We start from the raw sequence: 20,090 nt of genomic DNA, 5'->3' as shown, positions 1-20,090 counted from the left end.
GTTCAGACTCCTGATCTCTGGAGGCTGGGTGGAATAGCGTTATATACATTTGGCAATATATACAAAAGCTGTTCAATGGCAGTTCTACTGCCAAAAACAGCAACTCTCAAGGTGGCTGAACAAACACAGCAGATACAATTTAATGGAAAAACCACACATTTTATTGAATGCAAACAGTAGTTGGACAGTGCTGTTATTCAAAATGTTTGTTCAGTTTGAAAGTTTCTAGTCCAGGAAATGGGGCTCGGTGCAGTTAACACGCACAGCCAGACAGTACATTGCAATTGCAAACTACACTGCAGCTTTCACTGACAGCAGTGAAAGAAACCCTACTGGAACAGGAGACATTTCTCAGTCTGCTGAATCCTCATCCACACACTGAGACGCCTCCTCACCATGTGCTGCCTGTCCTTATGACGGTCTTTATTTTTAAACATGTATTCTTTGGACTGCTTTGCTACTCTGGCTCCCAGCCTGGCTGTCCAGAAACCGCACTGGGAAGCGATTCATTTTGGGAAGGGGAAGAAGATTTTTTTTTTTTTTTTTTAAAGTTTCCAGACTCAGAGTAGTATTTCAAACACTGCCAGTTTAATCTGGCTAAGGAAAAAAAAAAAGACAAGACAGCTAATCAGTAAAACCCATTAGAGACAGAAAAGCTACAGCAGGTTAGCTTTTTCCAGCAACAGTAACAGATTCCCACTACTTTATGCCTCCACACTCTAACCCAGGTGAGTGAGCAGGCAGAGGAAGACATCCTAATAATGAGGTGTCACAAGACACAAAACAAAAGACAAGTGGTGCCAAGATGCAGGCTTCCACCTTCAAGTCAAATCATCGTTCTTGGCTCCACGGAACTGAAGAATGCTCTCAGCCCTTCCCAGCACCTGCCACCAGGCCCTTCTTGCTTCTTCCACCAGGCGGTGGTGGAGGTCTGATCTTTCTCCTCCAGAGTCTTGAGGGAACAGCAATTGTGCACTCACCTTGATCACAGCCCCCAGCCTGGAATCCACTGTGGCCAGGAAGCGGTGGTAGGAGAAGAGGTCCTTTCTTGGTGGGTGTGCAGAGTGAAGTCTAGGAGCAGTGAATCCTACATGAGTGAAAAATTGCTGGCATAGTCTCCGTTGGTAGCAGTCTGCCTTGTCAGGCAGAGGGGTAGGACAATCGCAGGGAGGGGAGAAGTACTGAGTGCAGGAATCTTAAGGGAATGCCCCCTCCAAGCTCCTCAGCGCGCTGTTTTTGCACGGATGGTGTGACACTTGATACACAGCACGTGCCCATCCAGAGGAAAGCACCCGTTCTCATCTGCTTCAATGGACAAGGGCTTCCCACAATCCTGAACAGGAAGAGGGAGCTCAGTGATGGCCAAGAACAGGGTGAAGGAATTCAAGGACATAAGAAATGTCCCCACAGGGTCAGGACAATCACTCCCAGCCCACTGCTCTGTCCCTGGTGGTGCTAGTGGGAGATGCTGCTTTGAGGGGAGAGAAATCCCAGCAAGTTCCCCTCCTACAAACAGCTGATGTATTGGGGTGTTAGAGAATGCAACAACCCTGCATAGTCCCCGAGTTCATGCCTGTGAATGTCTAATCTTTTTCTGAACACTCTTCAAAAACATTCCAGATTCATTCAAAACAACTTCAGTGTTTGGTCAGCCTAGACAACAAAGGTGATGGGCATGGGAGACATGGGAGGAGTGGGGCCATCAGGCTTACCTCACACTTGTAACATTTCATGTGGAAGTTTTTCTCCAGTGCAACAACACGCACTGTCTCATCCTTTCCAGGCTCTGGCATGATAGGTTCACTACAGACTGAGCAGCGTGGAGCATACTTCCTGCAACACAGAACCATGGAGAAGACCATGACCACCATTGTGACATTCAAGGCAGGCTTCTCAGTGACGTTCAATGGCATTAGCAGCAGAGGATTAGTAAATGTTTAGGTGGAAAGACATCTTCATACTTTGCTGACTCATTTTTAACTTCATGTCTGACAGATGACATGGGCAACCCAACCTCATAATGCAGCAAAAACAAGCAGGTGTGAGGGAATCTGCCCTCTCTCATACAGCACATGCACGTGGCTCTCTCCATACCTGTGGTAGTCATCCACACAGTGAGGCTGGTTGGACTGGTCGACAATAAAAGAGGTCCCCTCCAGAGGGGTATGGCACGTCACGCAGGTGAAGCACTGGGGATGGTATGAGTTACCAGTGGCCTTCAGCATCCGGTCTGTGATGGTCTGCTTGCAGACACTGCACTTTTCCAAGGTGCTCTGAGCCCAAAGAAAACAAATAAGATACCTTAATCCAATCTCCCACCCCTGTGAGGCTACACCACAGAAAGCAAAGATGGAGGGAGAAAGGGAAAGCAAGAGAGAACAACCACAGCGAGCTCAGTTCTCTCCAGCAGCTTTCACCCCAGTGACTCACAGCATAGCAGTCCTCGCAGAAGGGCTTCTCATCCACATTGTAGAACTGCTGCCCCTGCAGCTGCTTCTCACATTTGAAGCAGGTGAAGCATTCCACGTGGAAGAGGCGGTCCAGGGCCCTCACAGCTGGCTGGGTTCGTGACAGGGGCTTCCGGCAGAAGCCACAGAGCTCTGTCAATGGAAGAGGAAAGGGATCAGGAGAGATGAAAACCCATCACAGTCTTGATCCTACTGCTGTCCATTGAAGGCACGCACCAGAAGTTGCAGCCTCTGCTGGGTGTGGATGCTCCATATCCTTCATTAGTTTCTGGGTCAACTTCTCCAGCTCTTCCACCTCCTTCATTGTCAGACAGGAATTCCCCCTAGGTGGATCTGTGCTGGAACCTGTGGGTCTATGCTGCAGGAAGAGGAAACATTAAACCTCAAAGACAGACTCCCTCCCACCTTGTCCCTAATTAACCTATTTCCCTAGCCTTTACAGGTCCTCTCTGTTCATCTCTAGGAGCAATCTGCCATCCACTGTGCTTGATTCTTCCCATCTTCCCATGAAGTCCTACTCCTCTGCACTACAATCTCTATAGTTACATCTCTCTTTCAGATGGGTAACAGCCTCCCACAGCCTGGGGCAGATCCACCCTCATCCTCTCAATTTCACTCCCACTGTGCCTGTCCAAAGATACCAGTCCCAGGGCTCTTTCCCTCACCGTGTCTCTTGCAGCAGCAGGTTGTTCTGTTGGGCGTGGCTTCTCCTGCACTCGGGGTTTTTCCCTCTGCTGGGCATAGGTGAAATTGGGGGGCTGTGGTCGAGAGGAGAGGCCTGAAGATGAAGGGGCTGTGAACTGAGTCTGAAGGGAGGCAGGGTATCTTGTAGAATTTGAGGAAGCCATTGGAACATTGTCACCTGATTTGGACACAGACTTAGGAGAGCCAGCAACAGGAGATGGGGTGAATTTAGGCTGAGCAGAAGGGAGAGAGGGGGGTGGAGGGACTGGTGCTTGGGGCTCCTTGCATTGCTGTGGGGCTGCCCATGGGGTTGGGGTCAGGTTCAAATCCACTCCAGGGGGCTTGAAAGATGAGCTTCCACTTGGCTTTGGTGTGAACTTAGAAGGAAAGGAATGAGGAGTATCTTTGGGTGCAGATGGTATTTCCACAGGGGCTTTTGGGGCCAATGGTTTCTCCAGAGAACCTGTGGATCCTGGAGTTATCTGTAAAGAGAAGCGGCAGAGAGAAAACAGGCAGGTATCAGCACAGTGGAAGAGAAAACACGCCATCTATAGCAGTGCATCAGCCAGCAGCTACCCCAGACCCAGAACATGAGGGGTTTCCACACTTGTGACATGTTTAGCAGTACTGACAAGTTGCAAGAGCCATGTTTTCCAGTCCTTCACCAACATATCTGTGCTATAGTTTATCCACATACTTTAATCTTCAGTAGCACCTTTCTCACTACCTCTGTTCAGCAAACGAGTCACCTCTTCTTCCACCTGCAACACTCTGGACAGCTCACCCGGGATTTGAAGGGGTCATTCTTCTCCATGTCATCCAACATTACAGACAGTGAGTCAATCTCAAGATCAGTGTTGTTCATCTTGCCACGTACCTACACAGCCATCCATAAGGAAAAAGGGAGCAGAGCATGTTACAGGACCAGCCACAGAAATGGGTGTATCATTCTCTTACAATAGCATATTTTGATACTTTGGACTGTGGTACAGATCTGCTCTTTGAATGGATGAAAAGCTGGTGAGGATGAAGAGGACACAGTCTCCAAGGTCTATAAACAGTGGGAAAATGCACAGCCCAAGGAAGCTCTCAGACAGATTTAGGTGGGAAAAGACATCTGGACGTCTGTAGTCCAACACTCTGCTCACAGCAGGGCTAATTCCCAAACAACACGAGGCTGCTCAAGGCCTCATGCAGATGATTTCACAACATTCCCGATCATGCAGGTTCCCCAGTCTTTCTAGGCACACGTGCCAGCAGCGAGCCACTCCTGGAGTGGAAGAGAGTTTTCTTCTGTCCAAGAGGAATTTCCCTTGCCACAACTTCTGTCCATTGTCTCTTGTTGTGCCCTGGTAAGAAGAATCTGTCTTCTCTCCAGCCCTCCTTTAAGTATTGCAGACTCCGGTCAGACCTCTGCCTTGGCAGCCTCTTCTGCTCCAACCCCCAAAGGCTGCTGTGACCTTTCACTAGATTACATCTCATTCAGTGTTCCAGAGCGGTTATTATACTGAAGAGCCCAAATGGATGCAGTCCTCCAAGATGCAGCCTCACTAGCACAGAACGGAGGAGTATCCACAGTCCTCGTCCTTCTCTCCCAGGTGCAGCCCAGCGTGTGGCTGGCCTTTACTGCCACAAGGGAGCATTGCTGGCTCACATTCAACTTTTGTCCACCAGGAACCCCGGGTCCTTCCCCACAGAACTACAGCCCAGCCAGCTGACCCTAACCTCTGCTGGTCCACAGGCTGGTAGCATTTCCTGCTTTCCCAGGTTCTCAGGGCTTCCTGCTTCTGAAGCAGGAGCTCTGCTCTGACAGTAGCGAGCTGCTGTCCTAAGTCACAGAGCATCACACACAAACCACACTTCCTCGGACCTCACTCACCTGTGGGGCAGGAACCTTGCTCACAGGTCCTTCATCAAACATTGGTGGAGGAGGAGGTGGTGGAGAAGGAGGAGAAGGAAAAGCTTCATCTGGGGCTGGTGGAAAAGGTTCTTCAAAGGGTGGTGGGGGTGGTGGAAATGCACAGTTTGAGGAGAAGCTTGCATCCTCTTCAGGTGGAGGAGGAGGTGGCAGCAGCAGGTCTATGGGGAAGAATGAGAATAAAAGTGACTTCAGATCATTTCTTACTCCTAGCCAGGAGGGGTCTTGAAGGTATTGCAGCAAGCAGGATCATAGAATCACAGAGTGGTTTGGGATGGAAGAGACCTTAAAGAATACCTAGTTTGAACTTCATTGCTATGGGCAAGGATGCCACTCACTAGATCAGGATGCTCAGGGCCCCACCCAGTGTGAGCTTGAACACTTACAGAAATGTGGCACCCACCTCTCTGGGTAACCTGCTCCAGTGCCTCACCACCCTCTGAGTGAAGAATTTCTTCCTGACATCTAATCTAAACCAGCCCTCTTTCAGTTTAAAACCCTTGTCCTTTTACTATCTGTACACATAAAATCTGTATCTCCTTCTTTTTTATAACCCCCTTAAGATAGCTCTAGGGAGAGCTCATTGTGTCCTTCTACTTTCTCTTCTCTAGGCTGACAAACCTCAGCTCTCTTCCTAAAAGAGGTGCTCCCACCCTTGCAGCAGCTTTGTGGTCTCTGGATTCACTCCAACAAGTCCACATCTTGCTTGTGCTGAGGACCCCAGAGCCCGATGCAGCATTCCACGTGGGGTCTCACAAGAGTGGAGCAGAGAGGCAGAATCCCTCCCCCATCTGTTGGTCACACCCCTTTCCGATGCAGCTCAAGATTCCATCAGCCTTCTGGGCAGTGAGTGCACACTGGTTTCCCTGTGCTCACGAGATCTCAGCACCCATCAAGGACAACTGAACTCCACAGGCTGTTTTTCACCTTGTCCAATGCTTTTCATAATAATTTAATCTTTCCTCAGTAGTTGCTGCTATTAGTCACTGGGCAGAGTTCTTGTATACGTGGGAAATATATCTCACTATGGTCTTTGTCTCATTCTTTCCTCATTTGTCTCATTTGCTCCTTGTCTCATTCCTTGGTCCCCAGCACACCCTTTTCTTCCCAGTAACTGGCTCAGATTACTGAACACAGGGCAGCATACATGGAATGCCAGTGGACAACTCAGGACCCTGGAGAGCCTGTGTTTTCACACAAAAATAAGCTAGCATGTCAAAGCAGCATAGTAAGCACTACAAGAAACAAGTGGGGAAAAAAAAAAGCAAACTGGACCAATTACCCCTTATGTGTATTAAGAGTCTTTGAAATATGTTTGTTTTTCTGGGGGATAAAACCAGCTTTAATTTTTGAGGCTAGTATGGCTTCACACCCAATATACATTATGGCATAAGAAATTTTCCAAAACTATTTTAAGCAGTCTGAAAAGCACTAGAGCACCTCAGTTTTCTAGAAAACCTCATTGCTTCCACCTATTCATATTTGCCAAAGATGCCCAACAGGCAAAACCAACCATTTTCTACTACAACATGGACAAATAAATGGGAATCCTCTTCCCTTCACCACGTAGGGAAGAAAGCGTCCTCGTATCAACCACACAGCAAAGAACATCTAAGATGAGGAGGTGTAATTTCCACATGCCTTCTTCCAGACCCACCTCTCTTCCTACTGCTAGCCCCAGCCAGCAGTAGGGTGAAAGACCAAACTTTTCACTCCAGCTACTCCAAGTGCAACTTTTGACAGCAGTCATCAAATTGTCTCATCTTTACATCCAGCTGTTGTCAACATGCTTTATAAGGACTTCTCATCTGTAACCTAATGGAGACAATACTGCCCTTTTAAAAATGAAAGCCAAAATTTTATTAGCCTGTGGAATGCATAAACTGCCCTGGTATGCAACACCTCTTCCAAGCAAGCCTTCTTGTGCTGTAGAAATTCTGCTGGGGGGAGAGAGTAATACTATGTTTTGGTTTTTTTTCTTTGAAATTACAACTTGGGCTCAAGCTTGTACATGCTTGCCTTTTGGTTTACCAAAACCATAAGAAACAAAACCCTGATCTGTTGTCACATTGTTTCAGATGCACTAAGAACCTGTTTTATGAATTATTCACAGGACAAGAAAGTTCCCCATAAAGTTGTTATACCAGATTTACAGAACAATCAATACTAAATATAACATTTCTACAGCAACACTAACTTAGCCACCCTGTCATTTAAGACAAAGAGTCCAACTGCAACAGCTCTGTATCATACTACATTTTGTTTGGGGAGTATATAAGAAAGGCACAGAAGGACTGAAGATATGCACAAGAGGAGGATCAAATCAGATGCATTTCTCTCATGACTGAGTTTTGGTGGCTCATCTGTACTTCACCTGTCTTGCTGGCAGCCCTTACCCAATGATGACACAGCAGCTTATGACAAATGGCTCTTCTGCTAGTTTTTCTGTCTAGTTACTCCATAATGCCCACTTTAACGATAGGAGAAGCAGAGCAAGCAACACCTAACGCTCCACTCATACTGTATATTGAAAAATAATTTTTAACATCTGTCTACTTCAGGTAGTATTTGCATCACTTTGAGACCTTTTGACAGACACATCCCTAATCCAGACAAGTTTTTCCAGCAGAAAATGACAAGTCCTAAGACAGGACCTTGGTTTCTACAGACACAACATTCCAGCCAACAACATACAAGAAATAGGTCATTACACTTAGCTGGTACAATTTTAGGACGCAGAAGCACCAGCATGTCCTTGTGACTTCAGAAATGGGAAAAATGGCTTAATCATTTTTCTCCTCTACGCACAGGACCAGTCTTCCTACCATCAGCTCAGCTGCCCACCAACTTAGCACACTAACCTGGAAAGTATCAGTGTTGCAAGTCTCTGCTAAACAGTGAAAGAAATTAAATTTCTGAGGAAAAAAAAAAACAGTAGCTACCATTCTCTGAACACATGGGTCCTGATCGAGGCACACCCTTTACTTGACAGATCCTTGGGGAAATAGGCAGTATCAAGCATTAGCAAAGGGTCCCTACAGAAATTTCTGGTGGCCCCATGCTGATCATGAGTTCAAACTACAGAGTCACACAACCAGTAACCTGCATCTTAAAAGGACACAAAACCAACCAAGCAACAAAACACAGAAGAAAAAAATAAATTCTACCACTGCAGGAAACAAAAAAAGGCCACACAAAAAAAGAAAGAAGTAAGAAAACCACAAAACAAGAAGTCGCTCTACACAGGAAAACCCAACCCAAACCACTAGGAAAAAGTACCAACTGTACAAGCCATACAAACTAAACTCTAAGTCTCATTTCCCGTTTATCATCACTGCCACTATTTTTTCATGCAATTATTTCTGCCTTCTCTTTTCCAGCATCAAAGGTGGCAACTGCCGAGTCCACAAGTACAGTCAGAGATAACCAGCTTGAGCTGGGATCAATCAAGAAGGAGAACAGTGTGATTCATCACGACCAGGGTCAACTTCTCTGCAACATACTTGCTCTCTGACACGCTGGCCAGAAACCGACTGCAATTACAACTGTGCACCCAGGGAATATTGTGAAAAATCCACTGCATTCCTCCAGCATCAGTGCAGTGCAGGACAGGACAGCCTCCCCTGCTCCTTTCCTAATGGAGACACTATGTACTTTGAGATCTCTTTCCAATCCATTTATCTTGTTATGGAACCTACTAGCCTCTACAGCAAGAATATCCATCACTTATAGCAGTTATGCCCCTGTTCTCATATTCAATCCAGCTACAAACCTCCCACCCTGAGAATTCAGAAACGCATATTCACATCTGCCATGCCAGCCTTGACCTACCTTCTGCCAGCAGGGACACGGGTGGTAATGGAATATCCCCCACCTTCCCTATCTGAGCACGCTGGGCACCAGGACCAGCAGGTGGAAGCAGCGATGACTCTGATGCACCCCCGGCCTTGAAGGGGTTCACCTTGGGCTTAGGAGCAACCACAGGTGCAAACTTCTTCTGTGGGTTGTAGAAGGAAGGGGTAGAAATGTTGATGCTGACTGTGGATGTCATGCGGGTCCCTGGGGCACCTGGGGAGGCCATCTTCTCAGCACCTAGCCGGAGAGAAGAGGGAGGAAACCTACATGAAGTCATCCTTGGGCCAGAGTGGAAATTAATGGAGAAGAGTAAGTGAAACGAAGGGATAGAGGAATTTAACTCAGGCCAGAGGCTGAGGTGCCTGAGCAGTGCACTTACAAGACCAGGACAGAAAAAAAATAACAGAAACTGCAGAGCTCTCGAATGAGCCATCACACTTCACCATTTCAACTCAGAATAGCATTAACCACAAATGGGTCCTCGCAACAGAGAAAATCCAATTTCCACTGCACTACAGCCCTGCACCCGTGGTGACCAGAAGGAAGGTGATCCCCCGCACGCCAAAGGATTCCCCCAGAAGTGGAATCAGCATTTCCTCTCCCCCTTCACCCGATAACGCCAGCCGGTTCCTCTCGAGTTCAGCCAGTGGCAGCGCCAGCAATGTCCCGTCTCCCCCGGCACCCCCCACCCTTTACCTCTAGGCCCCTCCATGCCGCCGGAGCCCGCACGGCCGGGCGGGAGAGGGTCTCCCGGAGGTGGGCGATGCCAGCCCGTGTCTCCTGCCCGCTCCGCTTCCGCCAGGAAGCGCTCCCCGGATGCCGCCGCCCCCCGCCCGCCGCGGGCAGCGCCTCGGCCGCCGGGCCCAGCCCCGGCCCGCATCCCGCCCCAGCCAACGCAGAGTGCCCGGCGGGCAGGCCGTGCTGGGAACCGCGGGTGTCCAGAGGAGAGGCGCATCCCTAGGACTGCCCCGGTGCTGTGATCCAGGCCGGCAAGCTCACCCGTGCTAGAAGCCTCCATGGAGCCAGACGCTTTGTTGTAAAGCCTGGCATGCCCACAGCCCTCCTAACACTCCAGCACAATAGGGATGCCGTCAGCACAGGGGCTCCGTGCCAGCTTTTCAAGTTGGCATGTCCGAATCAGCGCCCCTCCGCACTGCCGGCCTCTCGGCCTCTCCCACGGACAGTAACAGCTGCTGCCACAGCCAGCCCTGGTGCCACAAACATCCACTCACCCCGATAACCCCTGGCTGCTGGTAAGAACTGCATGCCCCTTCTAAGCGCTCCCACGGCTCAGTGCAGTGTGGCAAGATAAGGCAGCAACCTGTCCCAGCCTCCCCAGGCCACAAGTGTGTGGCAACACAGATAAAGTCCATGCTGCTGAACTTTTCCTTCCTTTTGTGCAGTGCCGGTAAGATGCATACACTTGGACAACTCTTCTGGGAGTTTCAAAAGGAGGATGAGGCCACAACAGTAAGCAGGAGCCAAAAAGCTGTGCTGAGCATTCCTCCTGGATTCAGAATGGGAAAGAGCCAAGGCAGAAGAGTAATTAGCAAGGTCTGTCCTCACTCCTCCAAACTTTTAGGGGTCAACAGGCTTGCCAGTAAGAAGGGGCTAACCAACTCCCTCCGTTCTGCAGTTCCCATCAAGCTTCAGAAGCTGTTAAAAACAGCTCCAGCCTTTCTTTAGAGACTTTTGCCTCCTTCTCCATTATTTCACTAGGGTATATTGAACCACTTGGCAGTAGTTCTACCAGATCTGACAGGATTATGAGCAGAACACTACAGTGACAATGTCACTTCTAATCACGAGGTTAGTCAACACACAGTCTGGGGACATCGGCTGTTTCTCAAAAAAAGCCAGTGGTTTTGCACCCAGCAGCTGCTGTCTCCCTAAACCCAAAGTAGCCCATTTCCCAGTACAGTATGTCGCACTTAGGGCACTTGCTGCTCAGGGCTGTCTCCACGCAGCAGCTGCCCCTGCTCATCCTCATTTCTGGTTATCAGTCCACCCACACACAGACCAAACCGGCTGAGAAAGCTTGGCCTTGCAGAGAGTCACCCCCTCAAGCCCTGGAGTGTTGCCAATGCCATCTAAGTCTTACCAGAAACACACAGCTCACACAGGTCCTGTGGCGCAGTTTGTGAGAGTTGTGGGAGAGAGTCACACCAACAGAACTAATCTCAAATCTTTCTCATCCTCACATTTACCCCGAGGGGAGAGATTTTTCTACCTGCTCTAACAGCATTTAGGATTACTCAAGTGGAGGTATGAAGAAAGATGCCCCCAAAGGCCACAGTCAGGATACCTGTGCTGCCTCACACACTGTTTCTTTCTGAGAGCAGGAAGAAGTAGGAAGACAGAACCAAGGGACACCTCCTTTAGCAAGAGGATCAATTCCCAGGTCTCACAGTAGGTCTGCCACCTGTTATACATCCAGACAGCTTTCACTTCTTTGATGCCATGACACCACTCTCAACAGCTCTGCTCCTTTCCTGCGGTAGCAAAAGCAGGAGGAACCTGAAGGAGCAGAGAGCCATATGACATTTTTCACTTCTGTCTGTAAAAGCAGTTTGGCAGCAGCCATGCTGGGAGCCCCTATAGCTCCACACATCACATCGGTACTTCTCCATCAGCCAAGTTCCTCCCAACTGAGGAGAGTCAGAAGAGAACAAAAAAAAAAAAAAAACCAACCAAAACAAAAAAAAAAAAAAACACCCCACCAAAACAAAAAATCCCCACAAATAAACAAGAATATTAAGAACAGATTAAATGGATTCAGGAGTTATGCTGCTTTTCATCCAGAAAGTTCTCCCAGCCTGCCCCAAAGTTACAAAGCTTCAAAGAGAGCAAAGTCTATCAGCTATGCAAGCTGCAAGGTAAAGCCTCAGAGCAGCCGGGCTGGGGGAGGAGGTTATTCGCAGCTAGTAACTTCTCTCATGGATACTGGGTTTGCCTCCTCCCTATGCAAGGAAGGGAAGAAAAACCGGGGGGAAACTCCAAAAATCTATGCAAACATATTAAAAACATTTGGAAGTTCTACGACTTTGCAAGCACTTTCTCAGGGCGCTCCCAGGGAGGCAGAAACTCATAAATTAGGCAAATTTCATGCACAAAGGGCCCCAGATTCCTCTCTCCAGCACATCTGGAAAAAGGCTCGCGAGGTGTCTCGGTCATCCAAGCTCACACAAAAAAGAGCTTGTCCCGAGCAGAGCCCGGCAGCACCCCCTCCCTATCCCCCCGGGGCTGTGCGGGAGCGCCGAGTCCGCCTCCATTCCACCGGCAGAGAAGAAAACTCACCACACACAGACACACACAGACGAACCTGCTTTTTTTTTGTGGAGGGCCAAGCACCAGCCCCCCCTTCCCCCCCCCCACCGAACCAGCACCATGAGCGAAGGGCTGTGCTCGAGGCGCAGAGCCGTGCGGGAGGGAGCGGCAGGAAACCCGCACCCCTCCGCGCCACCCCCGGGACGAAGGACAAAGGCTTTGTCGCCAAGCCGAGCGAATAGACTCACCTCTGGGGGAATGGGAAGTGCCGTCCTGGGAGTAGGGCTGTCGGGGCCGGGCTGCTCGGCTGCCCCGGCCCGCCCGCCGAGAGCCGCAGCAGCGAGAGGCGGAGGAGCTGCCGAGCCCCGACACTTCCTCCCAACTCGCGAAAAAAGCCTCGCCCAGGCAAAGTTGTTTGACCATAAAAGGCGCGAGGCCGCGGCACAGCTGAGCTCACTCGCTGGGGAATGTGGCAATGAGGTAACGGGGGCCGGGGCTTGCCGGGGCAGCGGTCCCAGGCTCTGCCGGCGGGGAGGGGGCGAGCGCTCTGCCCGTCAGCGGCCGCCAAGCAGACGTGTCTGTCGGGCTGTCCCCCGCGCCCACCCTGGCCGGGCTCGCTGCCTGCCCCCCGCACGGAGAGCCCCGCTCCTCCCGCCTTGCTTAACCTCGGACCTGCCCCCAGCCCGCGATTTCACTTCCAGTCGCTGAGTTAGATTTTCGGAAGGAATGCGGCGGCTCTGGTGAGTCAGGGTCCCTGCTGGCCTGCTCCCCGCTCGAGCCAGCTGTGAGAGCATCTGACTCACGCTGCCCCGATCTGCCAGAAATTAAAGCAAACATCAGATGACTCCGCCGTGCAGAAAAGCGACTTGTTCTCCTTGTACTCGCTGCAAGGCAAACACTATTAGCTGGTTTATATCAAACACTATCCACATGAATTGCTTTGTTGGACCGCCAGTGCTGCACATCGGTTTTATTTTTATCCCAGTGCTCGCTTGGGGCTCAGCCCGCTGTCGAACAGGGGCAGCCTGACCCAGCCCAACAGAACGTAATTTTCAACCCCAGCCTTTGCTGCTTCTTGCTTCAGAGCCTCTCATGAGGGAGGAGCACCAATAAAGACATTTCCGGTGCTTTGTGCAATCATTGTATTTGACTTTGGGATCTGGCCTTAATATCGGGGTTAATACCCCTACTGCTGCAAGTTCCCTGGAGAATTACTGTATTTGGTAATGCTCAGGGGGCTTGAGGCTTGTCTGCTTCAAAGACTTACCTATCAACACAGGTATCTTTCAGTACTGATAATTTACTTGCAGGTTGAGTGAGTAAGCCACAAACCACACCAGGGACACTCCCAGTCTGCACCGCTGCAGAACTCTCATATAAAGAGAGCTATGCAAAGAGATTAGTCCAAGGTTTAAATCCAGTGTAAACAATTCTTTAATTTTACACATAAAGTTTGTACAAAGAGGTTGTATCTTTTATTTAACCAGGTAATACATTGGGAAAAAGTCTGTGTGAGGTTCTTCAGTGTTACATACCATTTGAAAATGCCACCCATAGCAACGCCCAGCACTGAGCATCTCACTCCTTACACAGCTGCAACCATTGAACCACTGATCTATAGTTCTGAATTTCTTAGAGATCTATAGATCTTCTGTGGGTGCTAAATAATCCTGTTTAGTGCTGCTTTTGTAGGCATGGCATCAGTTCTGTTATCTCCCATGAATAATGCACAAAGTAATTATGTAGGATAAAGAATGTATCTCTGTGATGGATCTTCTAGCACTGTCACTTTTCTACTGCAGGAAACCATCCCTCTTGTTCAGGTAAAGATGTCAGTGCAGAGCTAAAAAGAATTCACTGTGTAATTGTGAGCCAAATTCTGGAACATCACAACACACCCTACACAATGAGCCTGATGACGTCAGAGAACTCTGCCACTGTTCCCTGGGCTAGCTCTGACTTCAGAGAAAACAAAGAATGTCTCAGACTGAGATTTAAAAAGTGCTGAGTGAATATTAAAAAAAAAAATAAATCTATGCTTTTATACTTTCTGGTCACATCCCCATAAATCCAGATGCTTGCATGTTTGATTTTCTCACCAGTGTGTTGATGTTAAAAGCTCATGAAGGCAGATCAAGGAAAGTGGGAATAAGAAAAAGAAAAGCAGCCCTCTTAGACATTTTGTATGAACTCCTCACTATGAGGAAACAAATGCAAAACATGTGTTTTGCAGGTTGCATGTGTGAAAGCTAGAATTCTCAAATCAGAATACATCAGAATACACAGGGGGAAACGAATCTGATTTTGTGCTTGCCACAGAGTGAATTTAAAGTTCGTGCTTTTGTAATTGGAAATGAAGATTAACTAACTTCTCTGTTAGTTCTGATTCTTGTAGAAAGAAAATAACAATCTCCTTATGCTAAGAGTCTCCCTTCATGCAATTATTGGCTTGAAAGAGTAAGCATTTTTCTGTTGCAAATGAAAATTAGAGCCTTGAGAGGCACACAGTTGTAGTCACACTCATTAGCTGAAGCAAAATCTTAGTCCTGAAGAGGCATTTAGCTACCTGGGTACAGAGATGGATCAGCAGGTATATTTGGCTTGTGCCAGACCTTGTTATTTCTGGAATTAGCAGCCGTCCTCTGCATAAGTCACTTTGGCCTTTCCATGCCATGAATAAAAATGATCTGGTATTTTGGAGTGTGAATGCTACTGTCACCATGGGTGAAGTGACAGCCCACTACAAAACAGGTGCTGGAGGGACTTAAAACATGCAGTTCTAGCTGGGTGCTTCTTTTGAGGCAAGTGTCAGGAAGCCAGCCAGCCCTGCTACTGGCCCTACAGGCCATCAAATCAAAGCTTAGAAATGCTGAGAGTTCAAGGCAGTCATCTCAGGAAGACTAATTTTTAAATGGACACAGTTATCGAGAATCTTTGCTGGCAATTCAGTCATGTAACACAATGAGTAAATAAAGAATAAGACCACACAGAAGTGGTGTGGCAAATTCATGTACTGCACTGGCATGAGGTATGTGATTAGGTGGCTATAAAATGAAAATAAAAATAGACATAAGAAGAAAAAAATTAGTCCTTGAATACAAAATGAAGAATTATTTGTAAGAACACTATTGGGGAATTAAACTTATCGGCCAGAAAATATTTTTTGATAGGCAGGTATAGCTTATGTAGCTGCAGATGGTTAAATATTTGTTTAAGGTCAGAGGAAAGCAATCTGGAATCTGGACAGGGTGCTTTACTTCTGTTAAAAATGCAAAATGTCTGTGTAATTTCCATCCATATCAACAGATCAATTAGTGCCATTTTATCTCAGCGTGAGTTAGTTAACAGTTAGTGACACCATGCAGGAGCCCATGCTTTTCCTAAGCAACGAAAAGTTCTGACTCATATCTGTGTTGAATCTCTGATGCTTCTTTAATCACATAACTTCTGTTTAGTCTAACCACATTTTATTGATTAATGTTAAATTGCTACTTAATCAGCTTTCCCCATGCTGTATTAAATGCTATGTCTGGGCCAACTGGAAGGGTTGGGAATATATAATGGATATATATAATGCTTTGGTTTCCAGGCCAAGTAGTTGGGCCTGCACAGTCCAGGGCAGGGCCACCTGCAGCAAATTGCCTGCATCCACATGGGCCAACAGATGTTACAGCTGGGTGATCTTAGAGTTCTTTTCTGAGCTGAACAATTCTATGATTCTATGTAATTCACCCTGGTAGGAGGTCTCCTATGATCTGCTGTGCTCCCACAGCACAGCCTCCCCTGGTGTGCTCCTCGCTTCCTCCCTTGAGCCGAGTGTTCTCTGTGTGAAAGACAAAATCTGGCCCAGATTGTCCCCTGCCAGGCTGCTGCTCACACCCCTTGTGGAGGCCATGACGTGTGCAGAGTTGTCTTTTCTGACCAAACAGCAGTTTCAAGTTGGAGCACCTCAGTGCCATTTTGGGCTGCGTGTTGACAGCTGGGTGACACACACAGAGAGCTGTGCTGGGGACACCAGAGCCTCATGAGACAGCAATCCTTACAAGCCTCATCATCTCCCTGCCTCTCTGCAACTGGCACACAGTCAGGAATGCTATTTGCAAAGGTCATGAGTTCTGGAGACATCCCTGAATGACCAGTGACCCAGGACATACAGCTAGAGCGTCTCTGCTGGTTCTCTTCAGAACCGAGTCTGCTGTGCAAAGCACATGTCAGAAGTGTGTGTCCCCAAGAAAGGGAGTTGTTCAGCAGCTACAGAGAGCCTCTGTGATCTCTGAAAAGGGCCACCCTAGGTGCTCAAATCCCACTGTGAAGGTGCTGCATGGTACGCATGCACATATGTACATACTTCAAAAGGCATTCCACTCACCCACACAGTTAGATTGTCCTGACTAAAACACCAGAATAGGCCAAAAGCTGTAAATAGGAAAAAAAAAAAACCCTCAAACCCTTGCTGTGTCATGAAACACTTTTTTAGTGGGGTAAATTAGCCATATACACATGAGAGAGAGCAAAGTATCCCTGTAGCATGACCTTGGTCATGCTAGGATATGACTGGCCATGGGAGCAGCCAGGCAGCCAGGAGAATAGGGGACTGGGGTGATGTTTGTCCAGGGAAGAAGCTCCATTTCCAGAAAAGCTGGCAGGTCTTTCCTAGACAGGGGCTCAGGGGCAGGAGGGGCAGCTCCCAGATGAGTTACCACTTTTTCCTTATCTCCTTCCACCAAAATTTCCTGCTGCTTCTCAGCAGGCAGCGGCGTGCAATTCTGTGGCTCCTGGGGCTGGCTCACTGGCAGGCTTCCCCTCACACAGCCCTCCCACCTTCAGCTCGCTGCTGCTGGGCTCTGTGCCCAAAGAAAGAGATGCAAGTAGGTTGTCCCAGTGGATATCTCTTCCCTCAGGTGCTGCATGACCTGTTGTGCAGCTCTGGAAAGCTGTGAGATGGCTCCTGGTGCATGCCCATGTGTGTGGCTGAGTGTGGATGGCCGCCAGAGCCCATTCTGCTCAGAAAGCTGCCATTTCCACATTCCACGGCATCCCTGTAATTTCCTCAACTGTATGCCCCACCCCTTGCCACCAGCAAGACAAGCAGTGACATATTTGGCTGTTCTGTGGCAAATATTCCTTCTTGTCAGAACTGTCAAAGAAACACATCTGTCAGCCTGCTAATTAAAGAGTTCCTGTGTGTTTCTTTCCACCCAAGTACCATGCTCCCATGGTAGAAGTCTCCTAGCCATGCTCCTTCCTACAAATGAGTTTAATCAGATGTAGGTACTCCTGGGTGTTGCATCCTGGTGTGGATTTAGACAGAAAGTCCCAGGAGTAATTCCAGCGTGTGTCTGTGTCAGGGGGAGGGTGCTGTTTCATGGGAAAAGGGTTCCATCCTCCCTGTGATAAAAGCTGAGACACAAAAGCAGGTTCTCAACTCTCTTGATCTCATACTGAGCATCCTCCCATGTGGTGCAGTAGAAGTTCTGTTGTGGCTTCCCAGGGAAGCATCTGGTACAGCTGCTTAGTACTGGAGGGAGAGAGATGCCAAACCACAGTCCCAGTAACATTAACCTGGGACAGGATCCTGGTCACTCCAGTCCGTCCCAGTGCTACTATTTCCTTGCATAAGAACTGAGGTAGCCAAATAAGCAGGGACAGTCTCTCGAGACTGCTAACTGTGTCCTGTACTGTGCCTACAGAGATGTGCCATGCATATGCCAGGGCATGCTGGACTTGACAGCACATTAGGAATACACAAGCAGATTGCTCTGGTGAGGAAAAATTAATGTCCCTGCCTCCATTATCTACAGGGTGTGTATCCTGCAGCAAACCAGCCTCTCATAAAACCAAGTAATTATTTAACTCCAGGCTGGAGTCCTGGCAAAATCTAGTATGTACACAGTGTAGATGATCATGGAACCAAGGCCCTGGAGCAAAGCAACAGACCAACCAAACAGACAATACAGGCATATGGTCCAACAGTCTGCTTGGAGAAGAAAAAAAAAAGCCAAATGTTATCCACAAGCTGCACAGTAAAACACCATTTGAGTACAGCTTTAAGAGGTGCAGCCCCTCAAGCCCTTACCTTCCAGTTATCCAAAAGCAAAAGGTGTGAGGCTATATGAAGTTTCCTGCAGTTCCCAGGCTTAGTGCATGTGACTACTAGTGCCCTTACTAGTTAATTTACTGATGGTATGAATAAAAGGATGACCAAACAAAAATCTTTGACTGTTTCACGGGGTTTTCAGGAAAATTAGCAGAGCCTTGCAGTGGAGTTACCGTCCTTCCAGTGGCAGCTAGGAGTCTGTGACAAGTGACAACGTATGGGAAAGAGCTGGTTTTTTTCAAGCAGAATATGATTTTCATTTGGTTGAAAATATAAACTGTAAAGAGGCCTTTCTAAAGATCTGTGCTAAGTTCCTTCTGTATGCAGTAAAGTGATTGAGCATGGTATGAAAGCTACTGAGTGGTTACAGGCCACGAGTGCCAATGGCCAGTAGCTAATCCAAGTGATATTGAGAGATCAGCAGCCACAGTTATCACTCAAAAGGCAGGAGAGGTCCTCAAAGTGTTCCATCTTGTATTACTGAGTCACTGACCATCTGCACATACTCTGGTGAAGGTGCATTTCCTTCAATGAAGGCATTCTTCAGTTGCCTTGATGAAGGTCAATATGATGACCATGGTACTTGGCAAACCTGACCCTTTGCTTTCATGGCTCATGAAAAAAGTCATTTGGAACCTTTAATCTTACCCAAAACACTTCAGTTTCCCTACATACCACTTTAGATATGCATTTGGCCAGATGCAATCTACATGAAGGTCATCTGCAAATACACTTCTTCCCTGGGATCCTTGAGTCCCCAGGTAATATTTGTAACAGTGCTGGCTAAAGGTTGGGAGCAGCAAGTAGTGCAAGATGCCTGGAAACTAAGCCAGCAGAATCTCACCAAGTTGCTAATAAAAATAGGCTCAGGTTATGAGGAGAGCCCTATCAAACATTTTATGCAGTGACTGATGGTTTCAGAGACAGTGTTAAACTTGCTGCTGCCAGAGGAAATTAATGGGATGTTTACAAAGCTATTTCAGTGTTGCTTTTCCTGGGCTTCCCACCAACAGCTTTCTTTCCAACACCTTGGTACATAGTGTTCAATGCCATGGGAAGAATTACTGAGTCCTACCAGCACTAATCCATTTGCTTCCTGTTTCTTTAGCCTTTGTGGCCATGCTTTCCAAAAACTGTGTCCTCCCAAGGTGGTCATCAAGTATCTATCTTTAAGAATATTAAAAAAAGAGGGATCCAGTAAAAATGAGGTCTATATTTGGTTTAGAAGTAAACAATAAAATACTGTGGATTCATGTAAGAGTGTGTCAAATTTGAAACAGTACAAGAGCCATATATTACATGCAATGCACAGACAAGCATTGCAACCTCAGATATAACACCCTGAAAGGGAAGGAGCTGTCTTAGTTCCACTTGTCACTTGGACACATTGGACAGCCTGCATTTCTCCAATGCAGTAAAACAGCTCCTATTTTCTCCTGATCCAAAAAAGAGGAAATCTGCAGGGAGGTCCAAATTTAAATGCACATATGGGATACTGTCTCCCTCTAATGTTTCAGAAGGAGGCATTCCACAGGAGCTAGACCACGCACCGCTGGAGTCTTCTTAAAGAAGGAGACTGGGAAAGGTAGAGGGCACAGTTCATCTGTGAAGAATATGATGAAGATCTGGTTGATACTGTTCATTGCATGTAACTTCTTAGATTATATCAATGCAGGCAGATATCAGCCCTTTGGTGCCAAAAGCCTAAATTCAACTTAATGACCTTAGCTTGCAGTCAAGATTAGAGGGACACTAAATTGTAGACTTTTTTGCTCTTTAAGGTTGCATATTCTCAGGCCCC

The 20,090-nt window shown here is 47.8% G+C and overlaps 1 protein-coding gene across 7 annotated transcripts in view; it reads right to left on the bottom strand.

Moving 5' to 3' along the window:
• Nucleotides 1-138: 138 nt before the first annotated feature.
• ZYX (zyxin) overlaps nt 139-20,090 on the bottom strand; it is a 29,007-nt gene continuing 9,055 nt past the window's right edge. Inside the window, exons 1-10 of one of the 7 annotated variants that reach the window (XM_039717733.1) lie at nt 12,441-13,121; nt 8,902-9,162; nt 5,032-5,231; nt 3,937-4,029; nt 3,134-3,634; nt 2,685-2,826; nt 2,431-2,600; nt 2,095-2,273; nt 1,713-1,833; nt 139-1,333 (exon numbers count right to left, since the gene is read on the bottom strand). In XM_039717733.1, the coding sequence (XP_039573667.1) occupies nt 1,223-1,333; nt 1,713-1,833; nt 2,095-2,273; nt 2,431-2,600; nt 2,685-2,826; nt 3,134-3,634; nt 3,937-4,029; nt 5,032-5,231; nt 8,902-9,162; nt 12,441-12,615 (1,953 nt within the window). In that variant the 5' untranslated portion in view covers nt 12,616-13,121 and the 3' untranslated portion in view covers nt 139-1,222. The other 6 variants (XM_039717735.1, XM_039717736.1, XM_039717732.1 and 3 more) reach the window with 6 other exon arrangements.

The sequence above is a fragment of the Passer montanus genome, unplaced genomic scaffold (genome assembly GCF_014805655.1).
Source record: "Passer montanus isolate IOZ18808 unplaced genomic scaffold, ASM1480565v1 scaffold39, whole genome shotgun sequence".
NCBI classification, from domain to species: Eukaryota; Metazoa; Chordata; class Aves; order Passeriformes; family Passeridae; genus Passer; species Passer montanus.
The sequence above is the reverse complement of the archived record's forward strand: the minus strand, read 5'-3'. Positions and strand labels throughout refer to the sequence as shown.